Source organism: Alligator mississippiensis, chromosome 3 (genome assembly GCF_030867095.1).
Source record: "Alligator mississippiensis isolate rAllMis1 chromosome 3, rAllMis1, whole genome shotgun sequence".
NCBI lineage: Eukaryota > Metazoa > Chordata > Crocodylia > Alligatoridae > Alligator > Alligator mississippiensis.
In genome coordinates this window covers 40,387,651-40,412,934 of record NC_081826.1, presented here as the reverse complement: position 1 = coordinate 40,412,934, position 25,284 = coordinate 40,387,651, and the positions used below count along the sequence as shown (strand labels likewise).

The window sequence follows — 25,284 nt, the reverse complement described above, 5'->3', positions numbered from 1 at the left end:
CACGATCCCTCCTGTACAGGGTATAGCCATCTATACCCGTGGTCCAGTCATGGGTGGAGTCCCACCAGGTCTCCGTTATCCCTATGACATCGTAATTGTTTGCACTGAGCAGGAGGATGAGCGCATTGCCTATGCATCCTGGTCCTGCCCAAAGGCAAGCTAGCAGGCTGGGTCATGTTGGGCTGGGCCCATTCTCCCTGCACAGACCATGGGTCAGGCAGCACTGCAGCAGGCACAGTCAGGCTGGTGCCACAGGGAGTGGAGAGACAGGAGAGTGGCACCTGCTGAGACCTGCTGCAGTGCTGCCTGACCTACTGCTGAGACCTGCTGGCAGGAGCTGTGGCTGCAGGGGCAGCTGTCCCCACAGCCTGGTTAATGAAGGGGTCAGGAGGAGCTCTAATTTTTCTTGATAAGAAAGCCAAAAGCAAACATGAAATCCTATCCTGTCTATTTGTATCATCCAGTTTACCATGGGCCCTAAGGCCCACCCATTAACTAGTAGTGCCTACTGTCTGGGGCCAATGACTGAATGACACAACTAAATTCTTGGGACAAGACAAAAAACAGGATAGGAGTGATGTGAGGGTCAAAGGGTCAAAACATGAAAATGAGTGCTCCTAAGAGGGACACTGAGCAGAGCCTCCTGGGCCATGCCCACCAGTCCTTAAAGGCATCCAAGGAGTCTATGGATGCTGCCCAGTGGTGCTCCGCTCAGACGCATACGTGGACCAGAGACAGGAAAGCGACCCCGCAGCCCCTGAGCACCTTCCCTGCCAGAATCTCCTCCCTTGTCATGTACAGGGCCTGTTTGGCCAGGGCCAGGAGGAGGTTGACCAGGAGGTCCTGGAACTTGGTAGGGACGCAGATGAGGTGTCCAAAAATAAAAAGGTGGGGGGTAAAGTTCATCCAGAACCTCAGAAGGAGGTTCTGGAGGTAGAGATGGAGGGGCTGCAGCCTGGCACACACAAGCATCATGTGCACCAGAGTCTCCCTCTGCCTGCAGAAGGGGCAGGAGACCAAGGAGTGGTAAATCTCAGCATCTACATGCCTATGGTGATGGTTCAATGGAGGAACCTCCAGCTGAGGTTCCCAGTGGCTAATGGGATGAGAGTGGAGTACAGGCTCAGCCACTGGGGCACCCCAGCTACACCCTTGCTGAACAGGTCCTGCAGCTTTGTCCCCCAGAAGCTCCTGAGAGCAAATAGCCCTGAGCTGCTTACCAGGGTAGCTTTTTATACTGCTGGGACCAGCATAGGTCAGGGTTTTATACTGCTAGGGACAGCACAGGTGCTGGCACCAGGTTCTAGCTCCCCCCTGGCTGCAGATCTGGGAGGAGCTGGGCAGGGTCATTTTGCCCCAAGTGGCACAACTGGCCCCACACCGAAGTGCATGTTCAGGCACGTACACTGAAGCAAAAGTCCCTAGCACAAATTTGTGCCATTCCTATTTGAGCTGCTGCAAGTGCACGTGCATGTGTGGATGTGTCCTGAGGTTACAAATAGAGCTACAGCTTGATTGTTTCTCTAACGCAAACTGGGAGGGATGTCAGTTCTTAGACTGAAAACTATTGTACAGTCCATTAAGCAAGCACATCATGGCCCTTAACCTTGCAAGTGCACTCCTCAGTAGATAGAGGAAGGGCAATGTTATTTAAACATTTCTAAGGGCCCTGTTACATGTTCCAATTAAAGCTGGATAGAAACCAGCTATAGAGTTGTTACACATTTTCAAGCGCTAACTTTGTACTTGTTTGGCTCTTTTTATAGCTGGGTAGTCATTTTTATCATGTAATAATTACTTTCCACATGTGGCCAGTCTAAATTTATTGTGCAATTCACCAGTAAATTGTGTGACAAGCAGCAGGAGCCCCATAATCATGCCTCCTGCTGTGAACGTGTGGTGCAATTGTATGGATCCTACATCGATTCTATCACACCCTACCTGAATGTCTAGAGGGGCACTAAAGGAACTGTTCTTCATTTTTCCTGGTGATAATTGCTTCTTACTTTGTCTTGCTTTTTACTTTCAGATTGCTGAGCTGAGCAAAATGGACTTGATTTTTCTTTCTAAAAAAGATTTTCAACATGAAATAATAGAATAAACAGGATGGCAAAATAAAAGTTTTATACAGTAAAAATCTTCCCGCTCCTGTATTTTGATGGAATGTTGCATTTATACCTCTGACTTTCCAGTTATAATTCAACTGTCTTTTTAAGTATATTCAATACAAACAGATATTACAATGCACGGTATGGGTAGCCTGTGTGACTAAACAGACAAAAATAATGCAAGAGTAATTTTCATAGATTCATAGATGTTAGGGTCGGAAGGGACCTCAATAGATCATCAAGTCCGATCCCCTGGAATTTTATACTGGAACCCTGCCCTAAGCTATATGAAATGTTGGTAATTATTATATGTGTGTGTGTATGAAATATTTGCCCTATATCTATACAGATATGGGGCAAATATATGCATATAAATATATCATTTGGCTTAGTGGTCACACTCAGAGACTGGTAGTAGACAAGTAGGTATTGACCTAGAAGGATGTGGGGAGTGGGTCCTGCAGGATTCAGTACTTGGACCTGTACTCCTCAATGTCTTCATCAGTGACTTGGATGTGGGTTGGAAGTGTACTCTGTCCAAGTTTGTGGATGATACTAAATTGTGGGGTGAAGTGCACACTCCAGAGGGTAGGGAACAATTGCAGGTAGACCTGAATAGGTTAGAAAGGTGGGCAGTACACAATAGGATGCAGTACAACAAGGATAAGCGCAGAGTGCTGCACCTATGGTGCAAAAATATCCAGCACACCTACTGGCTGGGAAGTGACCCTCTCAGCAGCACAGAAGCAGAAAGGGATCTGAGTCATAGGGGACTCCAAGATGAACATGAGTTGTCAGTGTGACAAAATCATCAGCAAAGCTAACCGCACTTTATCATGCATCAGCAGATGCATGACAAATAGAACCAAGGAGGTGATACTTCCCCTCTATGCGGCATTGGTCAGACCACAGTTGGAGTACTGCATCCAGCTTTGGGTGCCGTACTTCAAGAAGGATGTTGATAGACTTGAGAGGGTCCAGAGGAGAGCCATTCATATGGTTAGGGGCTTACAGGACAAGCCCTATGTATGAGGAGAGACTGAGGGACATGGACCTCTTCAGCTTCTGCAAGAGAAAGCTGAGAGGTGATCTTGTGGCCACCTACAAATTCATTAGGGGGACGCAGCAAGGGATCGGAGATGCTCTGTTCACCAGGGCATCTCTTGGTACAAAAAACAACGGTCACAAACTGACAGAGAGACGATTTCAGCTAGATATCAGAAAAACTTCTTCACAGTAAGGGTGGCCAAAATTTGGAATGGGCTTCCAAGGGAGGTGGTGCTCTCCCCTACCTTGGAGGTCTTTAAGAGAAGGCTGGATAGGCATCTGGCTGGGGTTCTGACCCCAGCACTCTTTCCTGCCTAGGCAGGGGGTCGGACTTGATGATCTGTTGAGGTCCCTTCCTACCCTAGTATCTATGAATCTATGAATCATGGTTTGAGTTTGTACTATGAAATGATGCCATCCATTGTCTCTTGTGGAAAAATAAATCAGATTAATAGAAGAATTATGCAAAGGGAACCCTGGATGAATGTGGTGTCCCACCCATCTGAGAAGAGTGTGACTTGACTCCTAGGCTTATATTAGCTGTAGGAAGCTCTCAGTACATTTCTTTCCACCTACACAGGCACCATGCGAAGTTTCTGTGGTACCCAGTGAAATCAAACACATGTGCATGGTAAGTGGAGTATTTTCCATTTCAATATCTAGATTGTGTCCTGTTAATAGCTCAGAAGCATTCTATCTATGTACTACTATTGAAAGAAACGGATCCAAAGAGGGCAAAGAGAAAGTGATACAGATATCCTCAGAAGGAACTTACAAACAGCTGTGTGATCTTGGCAAAGAGTACTGGGAAAGTATAGCTAACTGAACTAACTGAAGAGTCCTGAATGATGAAGTAAAATTGAATGGAAGTGATTGCAAAACAAAGTACCAACTCCATCTACAACAGCCCTCATTGCCATCAGCAGCAATACATCTGCCCTACTTGTGACAGATTGAGTCACAAATAGGGTTTTATAGCCAGGAACAGGCTTGTATGCCATAAAACCTTCATCCTGCAGTTACAAAGTGATCACCTCACAAAGATGCAGTACAGCCTAAATAATTGATATTTATAAGTCACTTTGAGATCTTGAAATGAAAGTCACTATAAAAAGGGTACAGACATTTTATTGTTCCTGGACTACCTGCTCAGACCAGAAGTATGCACCTCTAACTCTGCCTGATCCAGCTACCAATCAATATCTCTATGGGAATTTCATAAAACAGATGTGGCTGTCACATTTAATACCTCTTTTGCTAACAACACTGAGAACAAGGAACTCCTGGAAGAGGAAATAAAATGAATTGCATTACAAGTGATCATGAGAAGCAGCCCTGTTGTTCTGCTCTCAGAACTCATGGACTCTCCATCTGCACCTCCGGAACGCTGCCATAGTGACTAACTCCACTAACTTCACAAATTAGATCTGACCTAGATTCACTCAAAATGTTCGTTCAGCAGCTGGTTGGTGTAATACTCTGACTGCAGTTAAGTTCATAACTGTGCTATGCAGCAGTAGTTTGAAACAAAAACAAACATAGCAAGATTCATGTTTTCTTATGCTCACAGTACTCTATCCCTCCCTTTGCTTTATACCAAATTAATCAGTCAATGGGTACAATTATAGAGTCTAAAATAATCCTGTATTTTCATGATTCCATACTGTGCTCTTGAGAAAAAAAGACTTGATTATTTCATCTCATGCTTTATTACAGGAATAATAAACTCCAAGAGAACAAGGAAAACATAGATGTCAGGGAACCTTCAAGAGGCCTCTATTCAGAAAAAAAACAAATTAAAAGCCTGCGCATTAGCTTGACTTAAAACAGTGTTTAGAATTAAGCACATATTTAAATACTTTGCCAAATTAGGGTTAAAATTTGATATTTGAGGTCAGGTTGGGTAAAGATCTAAAACTCTAAATGAGTTTTTGAACCTGATCTGAATGAATAGGAAGCAAAAGAGCTTCTTGAGAGCCTAGAGCTGGATTGGAAATCCTGTTAGAGCAAGCTTCCCATTGTATTATGTCTCTTATTTTTCCCAAATATGTCAGAGTCATATTCTAAATAATTCTGACATATTTCAGAAACTTAAAAACTTTTGATTCCTCAATGGGTGGGTGGAAATTCATTAAAATTAACAGGACTTCCTGTTTTTCTCTGAATTGGTTTGATCAGTTTTAAATTTAATCCAAAACATCAAAGGAAATCAAACCATGATGAAAAGAAAATGGTCCCTGGATTCTTCATTTACTGGTGAGCAACTGCTTAATAGCCAAAATGCACTGGGAGAAGTAAAAAATGGTGCATACTCCCAATTAGATCTTCAGATAAAACAATCTGACCTTTGGGATGAGTTTTAGCTCAAATTACATTTAAGATACATTTTATCATAAGCCCTGCCAATACAGATTTGCTGAAAATGAATCCAAGGCTACAGAAAAGTTTATTATTAATTCATTCAAGATTTTCCCCCTGTTGAATATAACATGCAAGCAATACTTGTTTTACAGGAAGGATTTTTTAGTTCCTTTTACTGGGTTTTGGGAAGAGAAATAACTGCTTAAACATCTCAATGTTTTATTATAAAACAGAAAGAGCTTTTTAAAAAGGTTCTTTCTTGCAAACACACTGAGGTTTTCCAGAGCAGATTTATACTCTTCTCTATCTCAAAAAGGACTCAGAACAGCACCTGTTTTATCAATAGGAAACACTATGTTGCTGAAGCTAACAGTCTCTGAAAATACAGTGATTCCACAAGTCCACAGTTGTAATGAGCTATGAAGTTGTTATGGGCACCACCATCTTCCATTGAATGGTATCAGAACTTTTAAAGATTGTATTATTATGGGTTCTCTGCTAACAATAGCTAAAAGAAAGTCACCAGTAAAAGTGGTTGCGATTAGTACTTCAGAATGGCCGGCACTGGGTTTTCTATTCCTGCTATCATAAACCTGCTTTGAATGTACTTACTGTTCTCTTGTAGCATCCACAAACCAGGGTTATGTTTACACTGTGGAGCTGTTGCAGCAGCTTTGCTGATATAGCTATGGGGGAAGTGGAATAAGGGTTGATTTGGTTTTGGTTTTGGGTTGTTTTGGGTATGGGGAGGGTGGTCTGTTGGCTTTGCTATAACTCACCTTCAAACAACAGAAGCCAAGACAGTAGCAAGGGCGACTGGTGCCACCTTGGTTAGGGGGGGCACATGCACCCCCCAGCGACCAGTCAGCGACAGGAGGGGGGGTCCCCTGCAGCCATCTCGCTGACCAGGGGAGACCCCTCCACCCCCCACCCCCGCAGCCGATTGCACTGACCGGGAAGCAGCTGCAGTGCTTCTGGAAGTGGCCATGGCACTTCCCCCTCCCCAGCTAGCACTCACAGCGGGGGCACCGGCGTTCCCACCTGCCCTCCCTGCCCGTCGCCTAAGTGGGGAGTGTGGTCTGTCAGGGGGCTAAGCAGTACTCTCAGGGAGTGCATGTGCGCACCCGTGCACCTTCTATGCATTTTAAGAAAAGACACAACAGAAAAAATATAGCAAACAGATGAAGAAAGTACAAAGAAACAAAGATGCTAATAAGAAGCTGAACAGTGATCACAACATACAAACTGGCTAGCCACTGGAACACCGAATGACCTCAGTCTGTGCTATAATGACACCAGTGAGGTCCAGGCTGGCCACAAGTTTGTTACAATATGTTAATAGATTCTCCATGCTTAATTTACTTAGACTAGGAGGCTTCTCTCTCCCTGTCTACATGTCTTTTTCATGATCAAAATCAATTTTCACCTAGGATTGAAATAGATGAAAGTTAAGAAACGGTTTGTCATGTTCACACGTTTTAATTAAAACATATCTAAATAAAGATTAATATGCCTGTTTGTATTTGACTTGATTTTTGTATTTAGATAGATGCCTGTGTCACAGACAGACAGAGAAATGAGAAACTAACACAATTATTCTTCTTGGAGTAAAGGGTGAGAATTAGCTTTAGGTGATTTTTTTTCTCACTTAGAACAACTACCAGTATCTGTATCTCCTCTGCCTAAGGACAGCTATGTGCCCAGCAAGAAATGAAACAAAGAACTCTGCACCATCAAAACCTCGGGCAGACTCCCGTCTGGTGCAAATCACTCTAGGATATACCAGAGGGGAATCTGTCCAGGGACTCTATGTTTTAGCTGGAGTTTCCTATAGTAATATTTTCCAGATAGATGAAAGTATAAGTGTAAGATAAATAGGCCATAGCATGTCCCAGTTTTGAGTAAAGTGTTGTCACATACTTTAGGCTTATTTATTTGCAGCACTGAATGGATGAAAAAAAAAAAATGAAATAATGACCATAACCTGGTCATAGGCCAAACCCAGAACTTCTTACCAGTCTTTATTTAGGTAAATCCCTATTTTGCCTTTGTCTGTACTGGTATAGAGAAAGAAAGAGAGTGTATGTCTTCCCTGCATAGTTAACCTGGGTGATGGGCACCTGGATTAGCCTAGCCCAGGTCCTAGCATACCACAATAAAACCATACCTACATTACTGTGTCCACACTTTCTGAACTGGCCCATGTGGTGTTATAGGCCTATACTATCGTTCTTTGAGCTAAGATGTCTCCCAGTCAACTCTGTGTGAATATATCTGCCTTTTGTGGGTAAACTGAAGAAAGCACATCAGACAAAGCTCAGCACTGAAGTGATTTTGCCAATATACTCACTTCAAAGCAGGCAGCTCCAGCTTAAGATAAACCAAAGCCTAAACTAACATTTAAACCCCAAGTTCTACTCTGTACCCTCAACTTCATAAACTACTCTGGCCTTAAAGTATTTCCAAACCCTGGCCAGAGGATTTTCTGTGTGGATAGCTGAGACTCAACCTGGATTAGGAGCTCATATTAACTTAAGTGAAAATACAACCAGTGTTAGCCAAACCACAGGACAAAAAGCAGGATTGTGCATGACATCAGCAAGCATTAATATTGTCACCCATCCAGTTTTCACCCAGACAGTCCAGAAATTTAGGATCTTTGTCTGGAGCACCTAACCCAGATACCCAAAGTGCACGAATTGGACATTCATGAAGCTCTTGCACTTTGCCTCCAGGCTGCTCCCCTCACCCCCCACATTGGTTCAGCACCTCAGACAGCATGTTGGACACTGGTTCATGGATCCGCTCCACTGTCAACCATGCTACTCCGCTTCATCACGTCCAACACAGCCACTGCCCCACTGCAAACAGGTGCACCTACGTAGGAATTGCTCCTATTCTTGCCGCACAGGTGAGAGTTGCCCCATGGGAGCCATCTCCAAGTGTCTGGTCCACCCCAACCAATAATTTTCTCTATCACTGGTAGCTGCCAAGGCCACTCAAACTGAACGTGGTCTAAGAGAGTTGTTCACAACCTTTCTAGACCAAATGCCAGCTCTTAGCTTTTATTCATTTTTTGACTACAGAAAAATAATAGAGCAATTCTTCTGTTGCAAGGAACTCAGAAAGACTGCAGCACTTCAGAGTGTTTTCAACACTGTAAATTCCTATTTGAAATCTCTGGGTTTATCTTGTAAAACATGCTTGCATATCTAACAGTGCTAACATTGTACGGCACCTTGAAAGGATCTCAAGACATCCAGGCTTCCCCAGCACCCTGGTTAAGAATCATTGGTCTAGGACTTGTCCCCAGCCTTTAGATTACTGTCCCTTAACAGCCCTGCTCTATGGATTAGGCATCTGGGAATGGATTCAGCAAATGGTGGCAACCACAGGGAGGAATTGGCATCCTACCATGGCACACAAGATGCACCAGCTGCTTTGGCATCTTCTGTGAGAGTTCAGTATGGCCAAAAAGGACATTGTTACCAGGAAAAGCTTATGGTTTGGTCCTGCATTCTATAGCATCTGCTAGCCATCAGCATTAGAGGAGCACACTGAACACCAGTAAAACAAGAGAGCTGAAGTGTGCCTTTTCCCAACACACTCCAAATGCCTGCTAAAACATAGCATCATTCCCACGACAGACAGGATTGCCTCTGCACATATGTCTGACAGCCCCTGCCCCTGTGTGCTGCTGCTAGAGCTCTTTGAAATTCAGGGCCAAATCCCTGCAGCCTTTGTTCAAAGGAGACAAAGGAGCACACTCTGCTACTTCTACACAAGTAAAACTCCACAATAAAGAACTGTAAATATAGGAGAAACAGAGTATCAGATCTCTGTTCAGCCAAAAGAGACTCTTCCCTACAGCATTTAGATAATCTGGGAGAGGGTTTATTGCAACTGTATCAGGTAGGTTTGGTCCTAGACAAAAATGTGGGAAAGATGTAGCCATGAAGCCGGTGCTTCTCTGACTTCTAGATTAAAATGCCAAGTGCTTGAGTTTGTATTTGTTGGGATAGAGGAAGACTGTTTTGGTAAAACAAAACAATACAAAACAAAACACTTTAATGTTAATAATTGACAAGTCTTTACTTTAGGTTACTGCTTGTGAAAGATAGCAGCTGAATAGCCATGTAAAGTGAAATCCCAAAACAAATAATGCTGTGACAAGTCAACAGTCATCTTCCTTTCTAGCTCTTTTCCATGCCCTTCCAAAGCCACTAAGAACCTAATATAGGTTTTTAAAAGCCCCATGTCTCCTTGCACTATGGACAATCTGCCACCGCTCTACTACTGATAGTATATGGGTGGCTCTAGTAAATACAGTGATAAATCAAAACAAAAAGGCAATATTTAACAAATGGAAAAAAGGGAAATAGATAATAAGCAATATAAATTAAAAGTTGTGAAATACAGCAGATTGACAAAGGAAACTATAGGAATCTGTGGCTGGCAGGGCTTATGGCAAGAAAGAGTTTTTAAGTATATTAGGAACAAAATAAATCCTAGTAACGATATAAACCCATTGCTAAATGGAGGTGGTAAAATAGTTAATAATGATGTAGAAAAGGCAGATATGTTCAATACATATTCCTGTTCCATATCTGAAAAGAAGCAAGATTATATATTTTTATCAGATGTGGCTATCAAATAACATTCCTGTCTATTACTGACAAAGGAGGATTTTAAGTCTCAGCTACTAAGAATAAAATGCTCTATCAGCCTGCCCTACACTGTTGGTGATACAATGACTGCGACCCCCCCCCCCCCCCCCAAAATTATCATAGAGGAAAAGACACTAGAAGTAGCTGAGCATTTCTCTTACCTCGGTAGCCATCTCTCTCAGAAAGTGAGCACTGATGAGGAGATCCAGCACAGGGTCTGGCGTGCAAGTGCCTCGTCTTGGAAATTGCTTCAAAACTGACTTGGCTGGACTGGACATTGTGTGTGGATACGCGACTCTCAACTTCCAAAATGAGTGTTCTACTCCCAGCTTAGTTGTGACCTGATATCTCATGGCAATCAGAGGAACCCTTCGAGAATACGTTAAGGCATACCTCAAGAAAACACACATCAACATCAAGAGCTGGGAGGAGCTGGCTGCTAATCGATTCCAATGGTGCTCAATCTCAACCAAGCAGCAGCCCATTTCCAGGTAAAGTGTCTTGTCCTCAAAGCAGAAAAGAGAGAGCAGAGGAAGGAAAAGGAGATGAATCCCAGCCTGCAGCCTACTTTCCCCTGTGAAAAGACGTGCAAATTTGGTAGCAGCTCTGTGGTTCAAGGACTGGATTCTTAAGTCGGCTCAAGACCCACTAGAGAGCAGCCTCAAATCAAGGGATTGCCATGGACAACTAAGAAAAATTGGCTAAAGATATAAGCCAAGATGCCTTACACCCAAGAGTACTGAAGAAGCAAGCTAAGGACATTTGTGCTCACTAACGCTCACTTTCTAATTACATTGGAATCCTGGGAAATTCCACAAGAGCAAAAGGGTGTGAATTTTATGCCAATATTCAGAAAGGATAAATAAGATGACCTAGATAAATAGAGGCTGGTTGGCCATTAATCCCAGGCAAAATTATGGAAAAAGGTATATGAGATTCAATAAAAAATTAAAGGATAAAAATAAGTGAGTCAACATGGTTATATGAAGAATGGATCTTGTCAAACAAACCTGACTTAATTATTTGATGAGTTCACAAGTTTGGTTAATAAAAGTAATTGTAGAGATATAATGTATATAAACCAAGGGTGGGCAAAATACGGCCTGCAGACTGAATCCAGCCCACCAAGCCATTCTATCTGGCCTGTGGGGCACCTAAAAAGTTTAGAAAATTAATATTTATCTGCTCCTCACTGCCTGTCAAAGATGACAGGAGCTAGGAGCAGTAGGACCCAGGGGAAGCTAGCTAGGACCAAGGCCGGCCCAGCCCTGTCCCACCCCCAGCCCCCTCCTACCCCGCCCCCCCAACCAGAAGCCTCTGCCTGCGGCCTCTTTCAATGCTTCCCTGCATGCCTGCTCCAGCACCAAGTGGCCCCAGGCTGTATCACAGGAGAACAGGGCCTGCACTGGTACCCCAGAGCCAGGAATGGGAGGGGTGTGTGTGTGTGTGTGTGTGTGTGTGTGCATGCAGTGAGGTAGGGGGACAGAGAGACAGAGAAAGCAGTGAGGGAAAGAGAGAGAGAGAGAGAGAAAGAAAGTGTGTGTGTGTGTGTGTGTGTGTGTGTGTGTGTGTGTGTACAATGAGGGAGGGAGGGAGGGAGAGGGAGAATGTGTGTATATGTACGTGTGTGTTAATAGGGTGAGTCTCACAAGCACATCCCACCATACACACGTACCCACACCCCCAATTGCACTCCCATACATGCAGACACCCCCACCTCCTCACACACCCCAGCCACCCTCCTCCCACACACAATCCCCCACAAACCTCATACACACCCACACACCATGTATCCACACACACCCACATGCTCCCTCACCCTACACTCCACACCCCACACACCTATTCATCCCCCCAACAAAACCCCTACCCACATACCCACACACCCACAGCCTCCTACATACCTATCTCCACCCCCTCATGCCCCCAAAGTATACAAGAGTAAGACTTCATTTTAAGCTATTGTGCAATCACCTCTGTGTACACTATGCAAACACATGTAAGTCAGGACAAAAATATTTTTTGAAATCAAATTAATAAATGTTGTAGATGTTCAATTTTTAGAATATAATTTGGTATTTTTCTGAGTTATGGTTCTGAGATGGCAAAACCCTTTGCTGAAAGGAGTATTTCTGGGGGCAAGGGGAGGGACTTCTGGTGGCAAAGGTTGGGGGTTAGGGGGCGGGACTTCCAGTCCCAAGATGGCAACCAGGGGGAGGGGCCCCTGTCAAGGGGCTGGGCTACCCATGCAGCCCTTGACAGCTTGCCAAAGTTTGGTAAGCGGCCCTCCACCTGAAATAATTGCCCGCCTCTGACATAAACACATTAAATGAGAGCTGTCATCCAAAAAGTGGTTGTCAATGGAGAATATTTCTTTTAGGGTTGAAGAAGGACCAGTATTAGGCTGCATGTTATTCAACATTTTTTCAATTATATGAAAGTAAATACGAAATCTACTGTGATACAATTTGCAGATTTAACGAGGGCAGGGAAGCCCTTCGGAACGATCTGTGTTGTTTGGTAACCTGAGCCATTTCAAACAAAATGTTTTAAGACAGTCAAATAGAGTGTTATACAGGCAGAAACAAGGAATGCTGGGCATACCTGTAGCATGAGGACATGTACGATTGAAAGCTTTGACCTGAAAGAGCATTTAGGAATCCAAGTGGATGAACAACTCCCACTTCATCACTGTGCCTAGAAGAGCTAATGCATTCTTGGATGTTTAGGCAGAGTAGTGAATGGGAGTAGAGGAGTGATTTTTACCTCATTGGTGAGATCAGTAATGGAATATTCTGCCCAATTCAATGTTTAAAAATTGGAGAAGGTACAAAAAAGACCCACAAAAAATTTCAAGGTCTGGAGAAAACAGTTTACTGTGAGAGACTTATTGTTCAATCTGTTTGACCCATCAAATAGAATATTGAGAGATGGCTTGATATACAAGTACTTTCCCAGGGAGACAATATCAGGTACTAAAGAAATCTAATATCAGAGAAGGTCAAAACAGGTACCAGTGACTGGAGACTGAAGCCAGACAAATTCAAATTTGAAACAAGGCACTGCTTTTTAACTGAGAAAGTAATTAACCAGACTAGCAAGGGATGTACTGAACTCCCTCGATAGCTTCACATCAAGACAAGATGCCTTTCTGGAAGATATCCTTTAGAAGTTACTGAGCTCACTACAGGGTCAAGTTCAAGGGTCCAGTCAAGCCAAGCAGTTCATCAAGGTTAGTATGGTAAAGGCATCTCGGTTGCTGTACCCCAATGGCATAGAAGAGAATGACGTGACTAGCATGCCATTTATCTGCTTTTGACTCTCTTACCCAAAGGAACTGGCACAGCTGTGTCACTGGAGGCAACTCATGATTCCAAAGAGATAGTGAGACACTTTAATTGCTCTACTATCACACCCAATGCAGGGACATTAGGTCGAAATTCTATGGGCCAATGATGAAAAGATGTCATGATAGATGATCTGATGGCCTCTTTTGGCTTTAAAGTCTAGGAATTGCTGATACTGTATTGTAATTAGAAAAAAAACAACATTTTTACCTATTTTTCCTAGTGCACACAATGATAAATACACAATATTGAATAAGGCAACAGTAGTGTGATGGCTTTAGACTTTTTTGGGCAACATGAAGTAAGTATTCCAGGACATTAATTCAGTGAATCAGCTACTTCTCCAGAGAAAGAAGGGAGATGTTTCCCAGCATGAATATGCAAGCAACCTTAGTCCGCTTCTCTAAAAATATAGCACCTTTCCAAAACAATGATTATTTAGATTAGCACATAGAAATTTTGCAAAATGATTTGGTCTTGATGATGTATGTAGTATGTCTTCTTAGCTAGATAGAGAAGACAGCTCCAAAACATTGTCCCAATCCATAGATCAGTATTGACTGTAGGAATAATGAAAATAGAGTGAAAAGTGACATGCCACATTTTTACTTTAGACCCTGTAGTCAATGGGGTGTCACTTTAAACTCCTACAGTTTCCTTCCTCAAATCAGTTCTCTTCCAAAATCCTTAAAATTGGAATGCATAACATATAAGAATATTAGGGAGGAATGCCATGTTTGAAAAATAATGGGAAAAATACTATAACAATTATATTTTTATCCATACAAATATATTAGAAATGTGTTTATGTATTTCAGACCTCAAGTAAGCATGCAGAATAACACTCATCTCACATAGGGAGCCTATTGCTTCTGACAGCTCCACCAACATTGCCTTGTTATTCCTCACCGCATTCCCAGGAGGTATCATATCTTTATGGGGGCCATTTGTTTTGGTACACAATCTTATTTTAATATTTTGTTCTATTTTATAAATTATTTTGGGGGAGGGGGCAGCTTGTAAGTCTACTAACTACATAAATAATATTGCAAGAGAAATTGAGGTCAGTCCTGGGCTTAGTGCTTCACAGGTCATGGCACCCAGTCATGCAATCAAACTGTTGTCCTCCCTTGTGCTAGAAGAAATGGATAATTACTAGTTATCCTAAGGATCTCCCATCTGTACAGCTGTCATGGAGCTACAGGCAGAGATACTGGAGAGGATTCCCTGGTTCCAAGTGGCAGGGGGGGCTGTGTGGCATGTTTTAGAGGGAGTGATGTTTAGGAGATGGTTCCCTGTGAGAAGTGGTGAACTAAAGGTCCCTGGTGGAGGGAGCTAGCTGTGACTGAGGGGAGGTTGACCCCCCAAGGGATTTTCCTAGAAGTGTTACGAGGGCTAAAGGGGAGTCCAACAGTTTTGTTTTATCATATTCTGTTGTCAAAGCATGTGATCACTTTTTCGTTCCATGTAATAAGCCCTTTTGTTGTTTTTTCCTGTTATTTGACTGAAATGCCTGTGGTAAATTGTGATTTCTGGGCAAATTAATAACCTGAGCATACAAATTCAGTAGAGTAGGAGGACCAGTAAAGTTACACAAATCTGGGGTGCAGCTCTGAGAGCCAACCCAAGCCCCCAGGGTTTTGTCTCAACAGCTATTGAATAGTCATTTCAACATTAATGTTAGTGCTACTACCACCCTAATGTAAAAACAAATGTGCTCCAATAATAAGTGGAAGGTGGAGCTGCCTTTTGAATGTTACCTGTACCCAAATTCTGTGCAGAGAGTACTCTATATAGTTAATGCCTGCTGCCTGCTTGCTGTGCACTCCTAGCCAGGAGAGAAAATAAAAGGTGAAAACTTGAGTTGAATGGCAACAGTACTTTCCCTGACGCTCAGGACAGATTGGCATGAATAATTCAGCGTCATTCATTTCACATTCAACATAAGACTCTGTCGAATGTGAAATGAACCAAGTTGGAAAGCCAGGTGCCACCAGGGAGAATGGGTATCTTTATCTGGGACCCAGAAAGAGCATGGGGAGAAGCCAAGGAGAGAGAGTGGGAAAGGCAGACCCCTTCCACACATAAAAGGAATGTGAGACAGTGCTGCAGAGGAGGGAGAAGAGAGAAAGGGAGACAGTGAGATGGTCAGAGCCGGTAAAAGAAGGCAAGACAGACAAGAGAGACACTGAAAGAGGTGAGCAGTGGAAGGGAGCCATTTTGCAGCGGCCTCAGCACACTGACCTCCGTTCAGCAAAGCACCTAAAAATATGCTTAAATATAAGCCCAAGGATTCTTGTGGTCTTCTGTGTTCATGTATACAAAGTGACTGTGCACTTTAGTGGCTCCTTTGTGAGAGCTAAGCATGTGCCTGAAAGGTCTGCAGGTCTTCCTCACAGGATGTAGCCTGTACACACAAAGGTCTTGTCTATGCTTACTTGGTTTTGCTGGCAGAAGCTCTGACGACACACAGCAAGCCACCAGAGCACGCACACATCAGTACACTTCTGGTGACTTCAGAGTTTGCCCTCAGCAGCTGGGCATTGGAACAGGAAGTACAGACTGCAGAAGAGCTTTGAATATAGATGCATGCAAAAGTGTTGCAGAAGGCCGTGGTGTTGGTAGTAAGGTGTAGTAGACAGAGGACATGTGCACATGCACAGTATAGCCCATAGATGCATCATGGAGGGGAACACAGGTGAGCAGCTGAGTGCTTATGCCAGCGGTGCTGTGCCTGGCTCTGCTGCCAGCTCTATCCTCTTTGGCGATGAGGTGGCACTTTACCTCTTAGCTAGGGGACGTCTTGTAAACAGGCAATTTGCTGGTTTACTGCATGAGACAGGGAAGTGAGCACTGACTCCCTAAATATCATCCACAGGAAGGTGCATGTTCTTCCCAAAGCACCATTTTGTTCGTTTCAAGGAAGCCCATACAGAAATCTGCATCCAATGCCCCTCAGTGGAGCTGCAGAGGCACAGAAAAATGTTCTGTCCCTTTGCAATGAGGAAGGGTCCGCCAGGCATGAGTGAAGAAAGGACAGCGCAAAGATACAAATGACCTGGGAAAGAAGCATGCCAAAGAGCACCTTCCATTTCACCTGAGCCTCAGGACTCCTTCCAACACCAGCTTGCTGCTTTTGTTTTAAATTTCATGTCTGGGCCCAAATTAGTCAAATCAGTTCCAAATTCCAACCACTGAGCAGAGCTGAGTAGTTCAGGTCCATGAGGTGTTATCACCAGTGAGGATCTTACTTCCCAGACTTCAGCGGGGGGCTTCTGATACTCCCAAATCCATGGCACACATCCCACGTGCAAGCCCCAAGTTGGAGGTCTTGGGGTTCGGATGCCCCAAGTCTCACTTGCCCTCAGCCAAGCCATTTGTCTCTGGCTCTCATTAGCCAGGAGGCCAAAGGAGCAAACTAGGAAGAAATCCCCCATCTCCATAAGATAAAGGGAGCCACTGAGATCTTCCACTGGGGGGCTACAGTATAGACATCTCCACCCTCAGCTACACAAAGCCATTCAAGGTGAGGGAGGAGGGGAGCTCCCTTTCCAGGTGCAGCAAAGCCACCTGGACTGACAGCACGTCCACTGTGGTGCTGATCATGGCATCTCCCCTGCCAGGTGCCAGCTGCTTGAAGGTGCCTCTACAGCAGCTCCTGTTCCTGGTCTCTTCTACATGGGGAGGGGGAGGGGGGGTCCGGGCCCCCAGACCTGCCGGTGAGCGTGAGCACATGGGCACTTGGAGAGGGCCGGGAGGGCCCCAGGGGCGCCTGCGCCTGCCCACTGACCGCAGTACGCAGAGGGTCCCTGCTCTGCCCGGGCTGCGAGGGGGCCGGCGGGGAGGAAGGGCAGGCACACGCCCGCGGGGCGCTAAGTTTGGGAGCGAGCCCGTTTCTGGGGGCGGAGGCGAGCCCGGCCGCTCCCGCCCTGCCCTGCCCTGCCCTGCCCTCCCGCCGACACGTGCGGTGCGACCCCCGCGGCCGGGGCGGGGTGGGCTGGCGCGCTCCCCGCGTGTGCGGGGCGGGGCGGGGCGGGGCGGGGCGGGGGCCGGCGGTGGTCGCCATGACGAGCGCGTGTGCGGGCGCGGCGGCGCGGGGCTGAGGCGCGCGGGGCGGCGCTGTCCCTTCAGCACCACGGCGCGGCGGCCCCGCCGGACACCCCCGCGCCCGCCGGCGGCCAGCGCGATGCCGGGGAGGCGCGGCGGGGCGCTGCGCGGCGGCTGAGGCAGCAGGTAGCGGGCGCGGCGCGGGGCGGGGCGGCGCGGGGCCGCCCCGGGGCAGCCCCGGCAGCGGCACGTGGGAGGACGGAGCCCAAGCGGGAAACAAAGGAGCGGGGGGAGGGGGCGGCTGCCGGGAAGCTCCGCGCGGCGCTGCCGGGGGAGCGGGGAGCGGCGGCTTCACAGCGCCTGGTCTGCTCCCGCTCCAGGTGCCGGTGCCCTGGGCCCCGCCAGCCGCTCACTATGACCGGGCAGAGCCTGCGGGCTTTAGCCGAGGCGAACGTGGAAGACGGCGAGATCAGCATCAACGTGGGAGGCTTTAAGAAGAAGATGCGCTCCAACACCTTGCTGCGGTTCCCGGAGACGCGCCTGGGCAAGCTGCTGAGCTGCCACTCCCGGGAGTCGATCTTGGAGCTGTGCGACGATTACGACGATGCCAAGAACGAGTTCTACTTCGACAGGAACCCCGAGCTGTTCCCCTACGTGTTGCACTTCTACAACACGGGCAAGCTGCACGTCATGGGCGAGCTCTGCGTGTTTTCCTTCAGCCAGGAGATCGAGTACTGGGGGATCAATGAATTCTTCATCGACTCGTGCTGCAGCTACAGCTACCACGGCAGGAAGATGGAGCCCGATCAAGAGAAATGGGAAGATCAAAGCGAGCAGGAAAGCACCACCTCTTCCTTCGATGAGATCTTGGCCTTCTACAACGATGCCTCCAAGTTTGACAGGCAGCCCTTTGGAAACATCCGGAGGCAGCTCTGGCTGGCTTTGGACAACCCTGGCTACTCCGTCTTGAGCCGAATATTCAGCATCCTTTCCATAGTGGTTGTTCTCGGCTCCATTGTGACCATGTGCCTGAACAGCCTTCCAGACTTTCAGATTGTCGACAGCAGTGGGAATTCGGAGGAAGATTCCCGATTTGAAATCGTGGAACATTTTGGGATTGCATGGTTCACCTTTGAGCTGGTGGCCAGGTTTGCGGTGGCTCCTGACTTCTTCAAGTTTTTCAAGCATGCACTAAATCTGATTGACCTCATGTCCATCCTCCCATTTTACATTACCTTGATTGTTAACTTGGTTGTGGAAAGTAGCCCGGCATTAGCAAATTTAGGGAGAGTAGCCCAAGTCCTGAGGCTTATGAGGATCTTTCGGATCTTAAAACTTGCTAGACATTCGACTGGCCTTAGGTCTCTTGGAGCCACCTTAAAGTATAGCTATAGAGAGGTAGGACTTCTCTTACTTTACCTCTCTGTTGGGATTTCTATCTTCTCGGTAGTAGCTTACACCATTGAAAAAGAAGAAAACGAGGGTTTGGCCACCATCCCTGCTTGCTGGTGGTGGGCTACAGTTAGCATGACCACAGTTGGCTATGGAGATATTGTCCCAGGGACCACTGCTGGCAAATTGACAGCATCTGCATGCATCCTAGCTGGCATCCTGGTGGTAGTGCTTCCTATAACTCTCATCTTCAATAAATTCTCTCACTTCTATAGGCGTCAGAAGCAGCTAGAAAGTGCCATGAGGAGCTGTGATTTTGATGATGGAATGAAAGAGGTTCCATCAGTCAATTTAAGGGACTACTATGCCTATAAAGTAAAATCCCTTATGGCCAGTCTTACCAATATGAGCAGGAGCACTCCCAGTGAACTAAGTCTCAATGATTCTCTGCATTAGTGTGCAGTTCAGACAATAATTTGCATGATATATTTCAAGAGCTGTGTTTATAAATTGTAGTTTTCCTAATTGTAGTTCTTTTCCTGTGGGATAGTATCAGTGACACTGCACTAACTTTGTGCTGCTGAGCAAAATGAAATTTAGTTACCAACTGACAATTTGCACATTTCCATCCTGTTGCATAGAAACTAAATGCTCATTTTTCTATAGAATGGTTATTGTGTCCATGACACTAGTGCTAGTGGTGCAGTGTTAATTTGTTACTTTGTGTATTTGCTTTAGAAGCCCTTGTGTGAGCAGAGAAATGAGCTTACTCAGGGGGGGAACATAGCGGTGAAATTAACAATGAAATAACCCATTTTCATCTACACTGATATGACCAATCTTCATAATCTGTACAGTTGCCAGTGAAAGGCCATCACAAGGCAGACTTAAAACTTGAAGAACATCTTAAAGCACTTGACACTACTGTAATTTTTTAATCACCTGTGAATACTTTACATAGAAATACATGGCCACCTTTTTATGACTAGTAATTCTAATGTTAACCACATTGCTGTAAAGGTTATTGAGTGCAGCATTTCAGTTAAATTTCATATTTTCTCCAGAACAAATGTTTTAAGAAGTGGATGTTCTTCTTTTGAAATCAGACCTATAGGGTGATCTTTTCACAAATTTTAGTTTTGACCTAACCTGGCTTCCCACTATGTTAGTAATAATGTCCCTATCTATCCCAGTGGGAGCAGTATTAAACCAAAACTGCACTTTTGAAAAGCCCATCCATGCACCTTCAGTGGCAAAAAACCCACAAAGAAATATTTGCAAACTGGCCTCTGATTGGCAGGGGGAGGTGGGGGGGAGGGCAACAAAACATCTCAGACTTGATTTTTCAAGGAGATAAGTACTGGTGAGTTCAACAGAAGTTGACTGGCATCTCTGGAAGGCACACATGTGGAATCTGAAGGTAGGCACAAAAAAATGGAAGCCTCTATCATTTAAAAGCCAATTTTGAAATCCTGGGCTGGTCTAATTAAAGGGAACAGTCTCATGTGAATGGTAAAGATAGTGTTTTAGGAACTGGCATTTACCTAGCATAAGAAGACTAATTAAAATGATGGCATATATTCATGTAGTATACAATCTAATTTTATCAGGGAGGACTTTTTTTAAGATTGGCATACAACTGAAAACAGGTACAACTGAAATGTATAATATTTTTACTTAGAAATTATTACAAAAATCATTTGTCTTTACTTTAAGGAGAATTATTACAACTAAAATACATATAATGTTTAATGTTGTCCTCATTGGGCCAGACCCTCAACTGGTATAAATGATTTAAACCAGCTGAGGAGCTGACCATGTATTTTTCAAAACTTATTTAAAAAAAAAGAGACAGCAAATCTGATTTTCCATTGAACTGCATAAATTAATGTTAGGAGCGCTCAGAGATTTTCCACAAAGTAACAATTCTCAGCTTTCAGACAATCAAATATTCTCAGCTTTCAGACAATGTCTTCTCTGATAAGATGAAACAGCGATAGCATTGTAAGGAACCGTGCTGTCAAACAACCTGCATTCGGCTAGCAAAATGGTCCTTTGCTGTTCCAACTGTGGTATGCTTCTATTTAGTCTTCAAGTCGATTTACACCCTATTCACTTATCGAGACAAAGGGGCTTCTGAGAATGGATTCAAAATAAACAGATTAGGACGTGGATTAAAGCATTAAGGCCGAAAACTGTCATTTTAAAATGATGTACCTTACTCAATATTTAGTCACATAAATCAACATGGCCTAACTATCAGAGATACTGGGAGCATATACACATGCATTAATGTGCCTTTTCTAATGCACATTAAATTTAGTTCCTCCAATGTAAGGTTCTAAATTAATGCACATTAGGCTATGCTAATGCGCAGTAGCACATTTGCATGTTTTTTTAGTGATGCTTAATGCACAGATTATTTTACTGAGCATTAGCATAATGTCACTGTTTGTTACGTGATGCTTTAATGCACAGTAAAATAGTCTACTGTGCATTAAAGTGTATGTGTAGATGCACCCACTGAGCATATGAGGATCCCATTGTATTTATAAAGGCACAGATTTTGTCAAAGTGGACCAGACCTATGGTCTGTTTAGTCTGGGTACCTCCAAGTATCTTGCTGTAAGCTAGTATACAATAACTTGCCCATAGAGAAAATTTTCTGAAACATGCACTGAAAAATGAGAGATTTTATATCATTTCTAGATTTTTTCTTTTTAAAAAAACCTTATTAATATCCACACATTTCTTTATAGCTCTAACTTCAAGGGGGAATAACAGTGGTCTAAACATCATACCTGCATGAAGATAGATATTAGATGCCAAAATTTAGACAGCCATATCTGAAAAGTGTTGCCAAGGTTTACATCTCTGGAGGACAGAGTTCACATTCTGTGTTAGATAATGGCTATTAAACCACAGTTTGGTGGTCCCTTCCAAGTATATAACTGGATGTTTGGAAACTACCATAAACTTTGAAATGAGGGCAAAGTAAAGCACAGCTCTATATTGTGTGCATTTCAGGTCAGCATCAGTGCAGCTTGAAAAAAATATGTTGGAGATTTTCCATTCCTACTTATACACAGTGTAGTCTGAATCCTGAGAGCATGACAAACTTAAATTGATGTAAGGGATAGTCTGGCCTTAATCAGGTCTAAGCCAGGGTGGATTGAGAATTTATACACTAACTAATTTGGAGGTATATAGTGTAAACTTTCATGAGCCTGAGCTCACCGAAACTCACGGAAGCTTATGCTATAGAGCTCTGATTTATTTAGTTTATAAGTTGCAAATATGCCTTGCCTTTTGCCTGACTGCAGACCAATATGGTTAACTATTCTCTCTCTCCATTAGCTCTCCCAGGTTAGGGCCTGTACAGAATCTAGATTTAGCCAGTTACACAAACAATGAATTTATGGAGTTTTAAAAACTCCATAAAAAAAAATCCCAAGTAGTATATTCATTTTTAGACCAGTTCCTTCAGCAGAAATATAGACTTGCCAAATGGTCACAAATTCCCCCAGCTGTTGTTAGTTTAGCATTGCATAGTTTGGATCCCAACTTTATAATGCATCATTTAAATAACCTATAGATTATCTTGTGTCCTAGATTTATTATTCATGGGGCCAATAATAAGTCATTTCTGTAGAAATTGAATGGAATGTTTCCAAATTGCATTTTATTACAAAAAAGGAAGTGCCCCAAAGAGTCACTTCTTTTATTGTACTGGTTAAAAGGAATTTCATTATTGCATTTGATATAATTGCTTTCAATCAAAGATGCTAAAAACTAAGATAAGTTCTGTATAAAACCGTTATCATACTGAATCATATCTGAGAGGTTTCAAAGCCACTTTACAAACCATGTTTTATATAAAGGAATTATTCCATTCACCACATAAGTGCAGCAGCTTCTGGGAGGAAAATTGCCACTGTTTAGCACAGGAAATACCAAATTTCTTATTTACAAGAGGATATTTAGGCAAATTGAATGTAATTGTCCAAACCTGGCATTTTCCCAAGACACTAGGAATAAGATAGAAGAAGATATGATTTAAGAAATGCAAATGGTTGTAGTTGTTGGCATTAATTTCTCTGATGTCATAAACATGTTGCTTGCCTTGGTAAAAAATAATGTTGCATTATATTTTTAATTACTAATGCAAGGAAAGAAAGGTGCTAAAGCCTCCCTTGCATGTTGTATATAAAAAGAACAAGCAAAATAGCCCAGAACCCCTTAAACACCATTAATTCTGATTTAAACAATACTGAAAATATGTACCTGTAGGGAAGAATGAGATATGTTACTCACTATTTCATGAGGTAGCTATTTCAGAGCCCAATTCAGTAAAGTACCAAGCACCCCTATCTTCAATTAGCTTAAATAGAAGTTAAAGAAAAATACTCCGTATTTAGAAGGAAAAACTTTTCATCTTATGGGACTGGCCTTAATGCTGTAATGAAGGCAGGAAGAGACTTGGGTTTTTTTGTTTTTTGGGTTTTTTACCAGTCAGTATCCCATCAGATTGTTTTAGAAAACCAGTTTGTTCATTTGAGAGAGTTAATGAAAGATTAGGTCCTGAGTTAAGGGTGAGAGGTATAATTGATAGCATTCTCTTATGCTCTGGACTTGAAATTACCACGGTCAGGAAGGAATGTTTTCTATGCAGGTGCAGCCTAATGAAGAGTATCCTGCTCAGCATGACTTCCCTCTACTTTGTAAAGGGCACATTTCTGACATCAGAGGAAACCCGGGGAAAAGTTGCTATTATCCTCTGTATACTAAAAGATTTGAAGTGGTTAAATGTGCATTTTGTTAATATTTCAAACTGCCCCTGCTTTGCTAGAGGGATTAAACTTTTTACAGAATTCTGATTTCTGCTACAAATATGAACTGAGATCTATGGAGTATTATGGATTATGGAGATCTAGGGATGTCACTGAGGAGCAATGTGTTATATAGGCTTCTTGGCATGTATGATTTATTGATAGCTTGTAACTAATCAATTCTTTTTGGTTTAGTTTTGTATTTACATTTGTTTTATTATTCATTTATTTTAGTCAATAGCTAATTCTCCCCTATGCAGATTGTAAATTATCGATTTTGAAAGCAGCCTTTGTCTTTCTTGTATATTACAGCATAATCTATTTCCCATCTGTAAGCTTCAAACTAAGAACTCCGTGTTTAGTGCTTCAGTTTTAACACCTATTGTATTTTCATGCCATTGTACAGGGTTTTATTAAGGCTAACATCATAGCAGGTCCCAGCGGTGTACAATCACATTGATGCACAGTAATTCAATCCTATGCCACATCATACAAATTAAAAGTTAAAATATTATTTACATTTAAACAAGGAATTAAAATTTGTTCTAAACTGCAGGGCATTCCAAACATATATTAGCATAACTGAAGAGAAGCCTAGATCTCCTTCTAAAGATAGTTTTCTTTTTTTAAAACTTTACATCAGACTATCTGTCTATAAATGTCTTTAATTGGAAAAGGACACATTTTTAAGTGAAACAGATGGCACAAAACTCTTGTTTTCTATTTAGTAGATTAGGGACTAAGCAAAATACCTGTAATGCTCCTAAATGCTAAATCAATCCAACATGACCTTTCATCTACTCCTAAACAAACCCTTTCCTTAGAGGCCCCAGCTGTGTACGTATAAGTAGTAGAATACCTCTCAAGTAATTGCTCTTGCTGGGTTGGTTATATGCTTCCTATCACCATATTCCTGAGTTTAATATACCTTTGACAGTACTTTCTAATAACATTCCACTTTCAGTCATCACCCATATTCCTGGCAGAGGTGTTGTGCCAGAACTACCCTTTTCCATTGTATTATTTTCTGTTCATTTCTCATTTAACCACCTGACTCCCAGTGAAGTTGCCTCAGAGATTAATTTGGCATACTGCTTCCTCCTTCCAGCTGTCCACAGCTAGGTCATATAATAATGTTCCCATGCAGAAGTATCTTTCAATTGAACTGTGTCAAAGTGACTTCCACAGGCAATTAAATCAACTTTTTGCAGCAAATGCCATTTAATTGCACTTATCTCACACATGCACACAGGAAGAGGAATTAGCACAGATGTTAAACCTCAAAATGACCTGTTGCCACTAGACAGAGCAGAAGTTTACTTGGTTTTACATCTCCCTTTGGACCTTGAAGACCATGTCTGTCTTCATTTCAATAAATACATAGATCTGGATAAAAGAAGCCAGAAGGCTAATTTGCAACTTCAGTTGTCACAAAAGGGTAGAACAATGTCAGCCTCTTATACATTTTTGCCTACTTTACCTATAG

At 43.4% G+C, this 25,284-nt stretch overlaps 1 protein-coding gene across 1 annotated transcript; it reads left to right on the top strand.

Annotated features, from left to right (window-relative positions):
• The first annotated feature begins 17,642 nt into the window (after positions 1-17,642).
• Positions 17,643-24,081, top strand: KCNS2 (potassium voltage-gated channel modifier subfamily S member 2). The gene is made up of 2 exons (XM_059723851.1): positions 17,643-17,763; positions 17,958-24,081. The coding sequence occupies exon 2, from the start codon at positions 17,992-17,994 to the stop codon at positions 19,423-19,425; it is 1,434 nt and encodes a 477-aa protein (XP_059579834.1). The 5' UTR covers positions 17,643-17,763; positions 17,958-17,991; the 3' UTR covers positions 19,426-24,081.
• Positions 24,082-25,284: the final 1,203 nt, after the last annotated feature.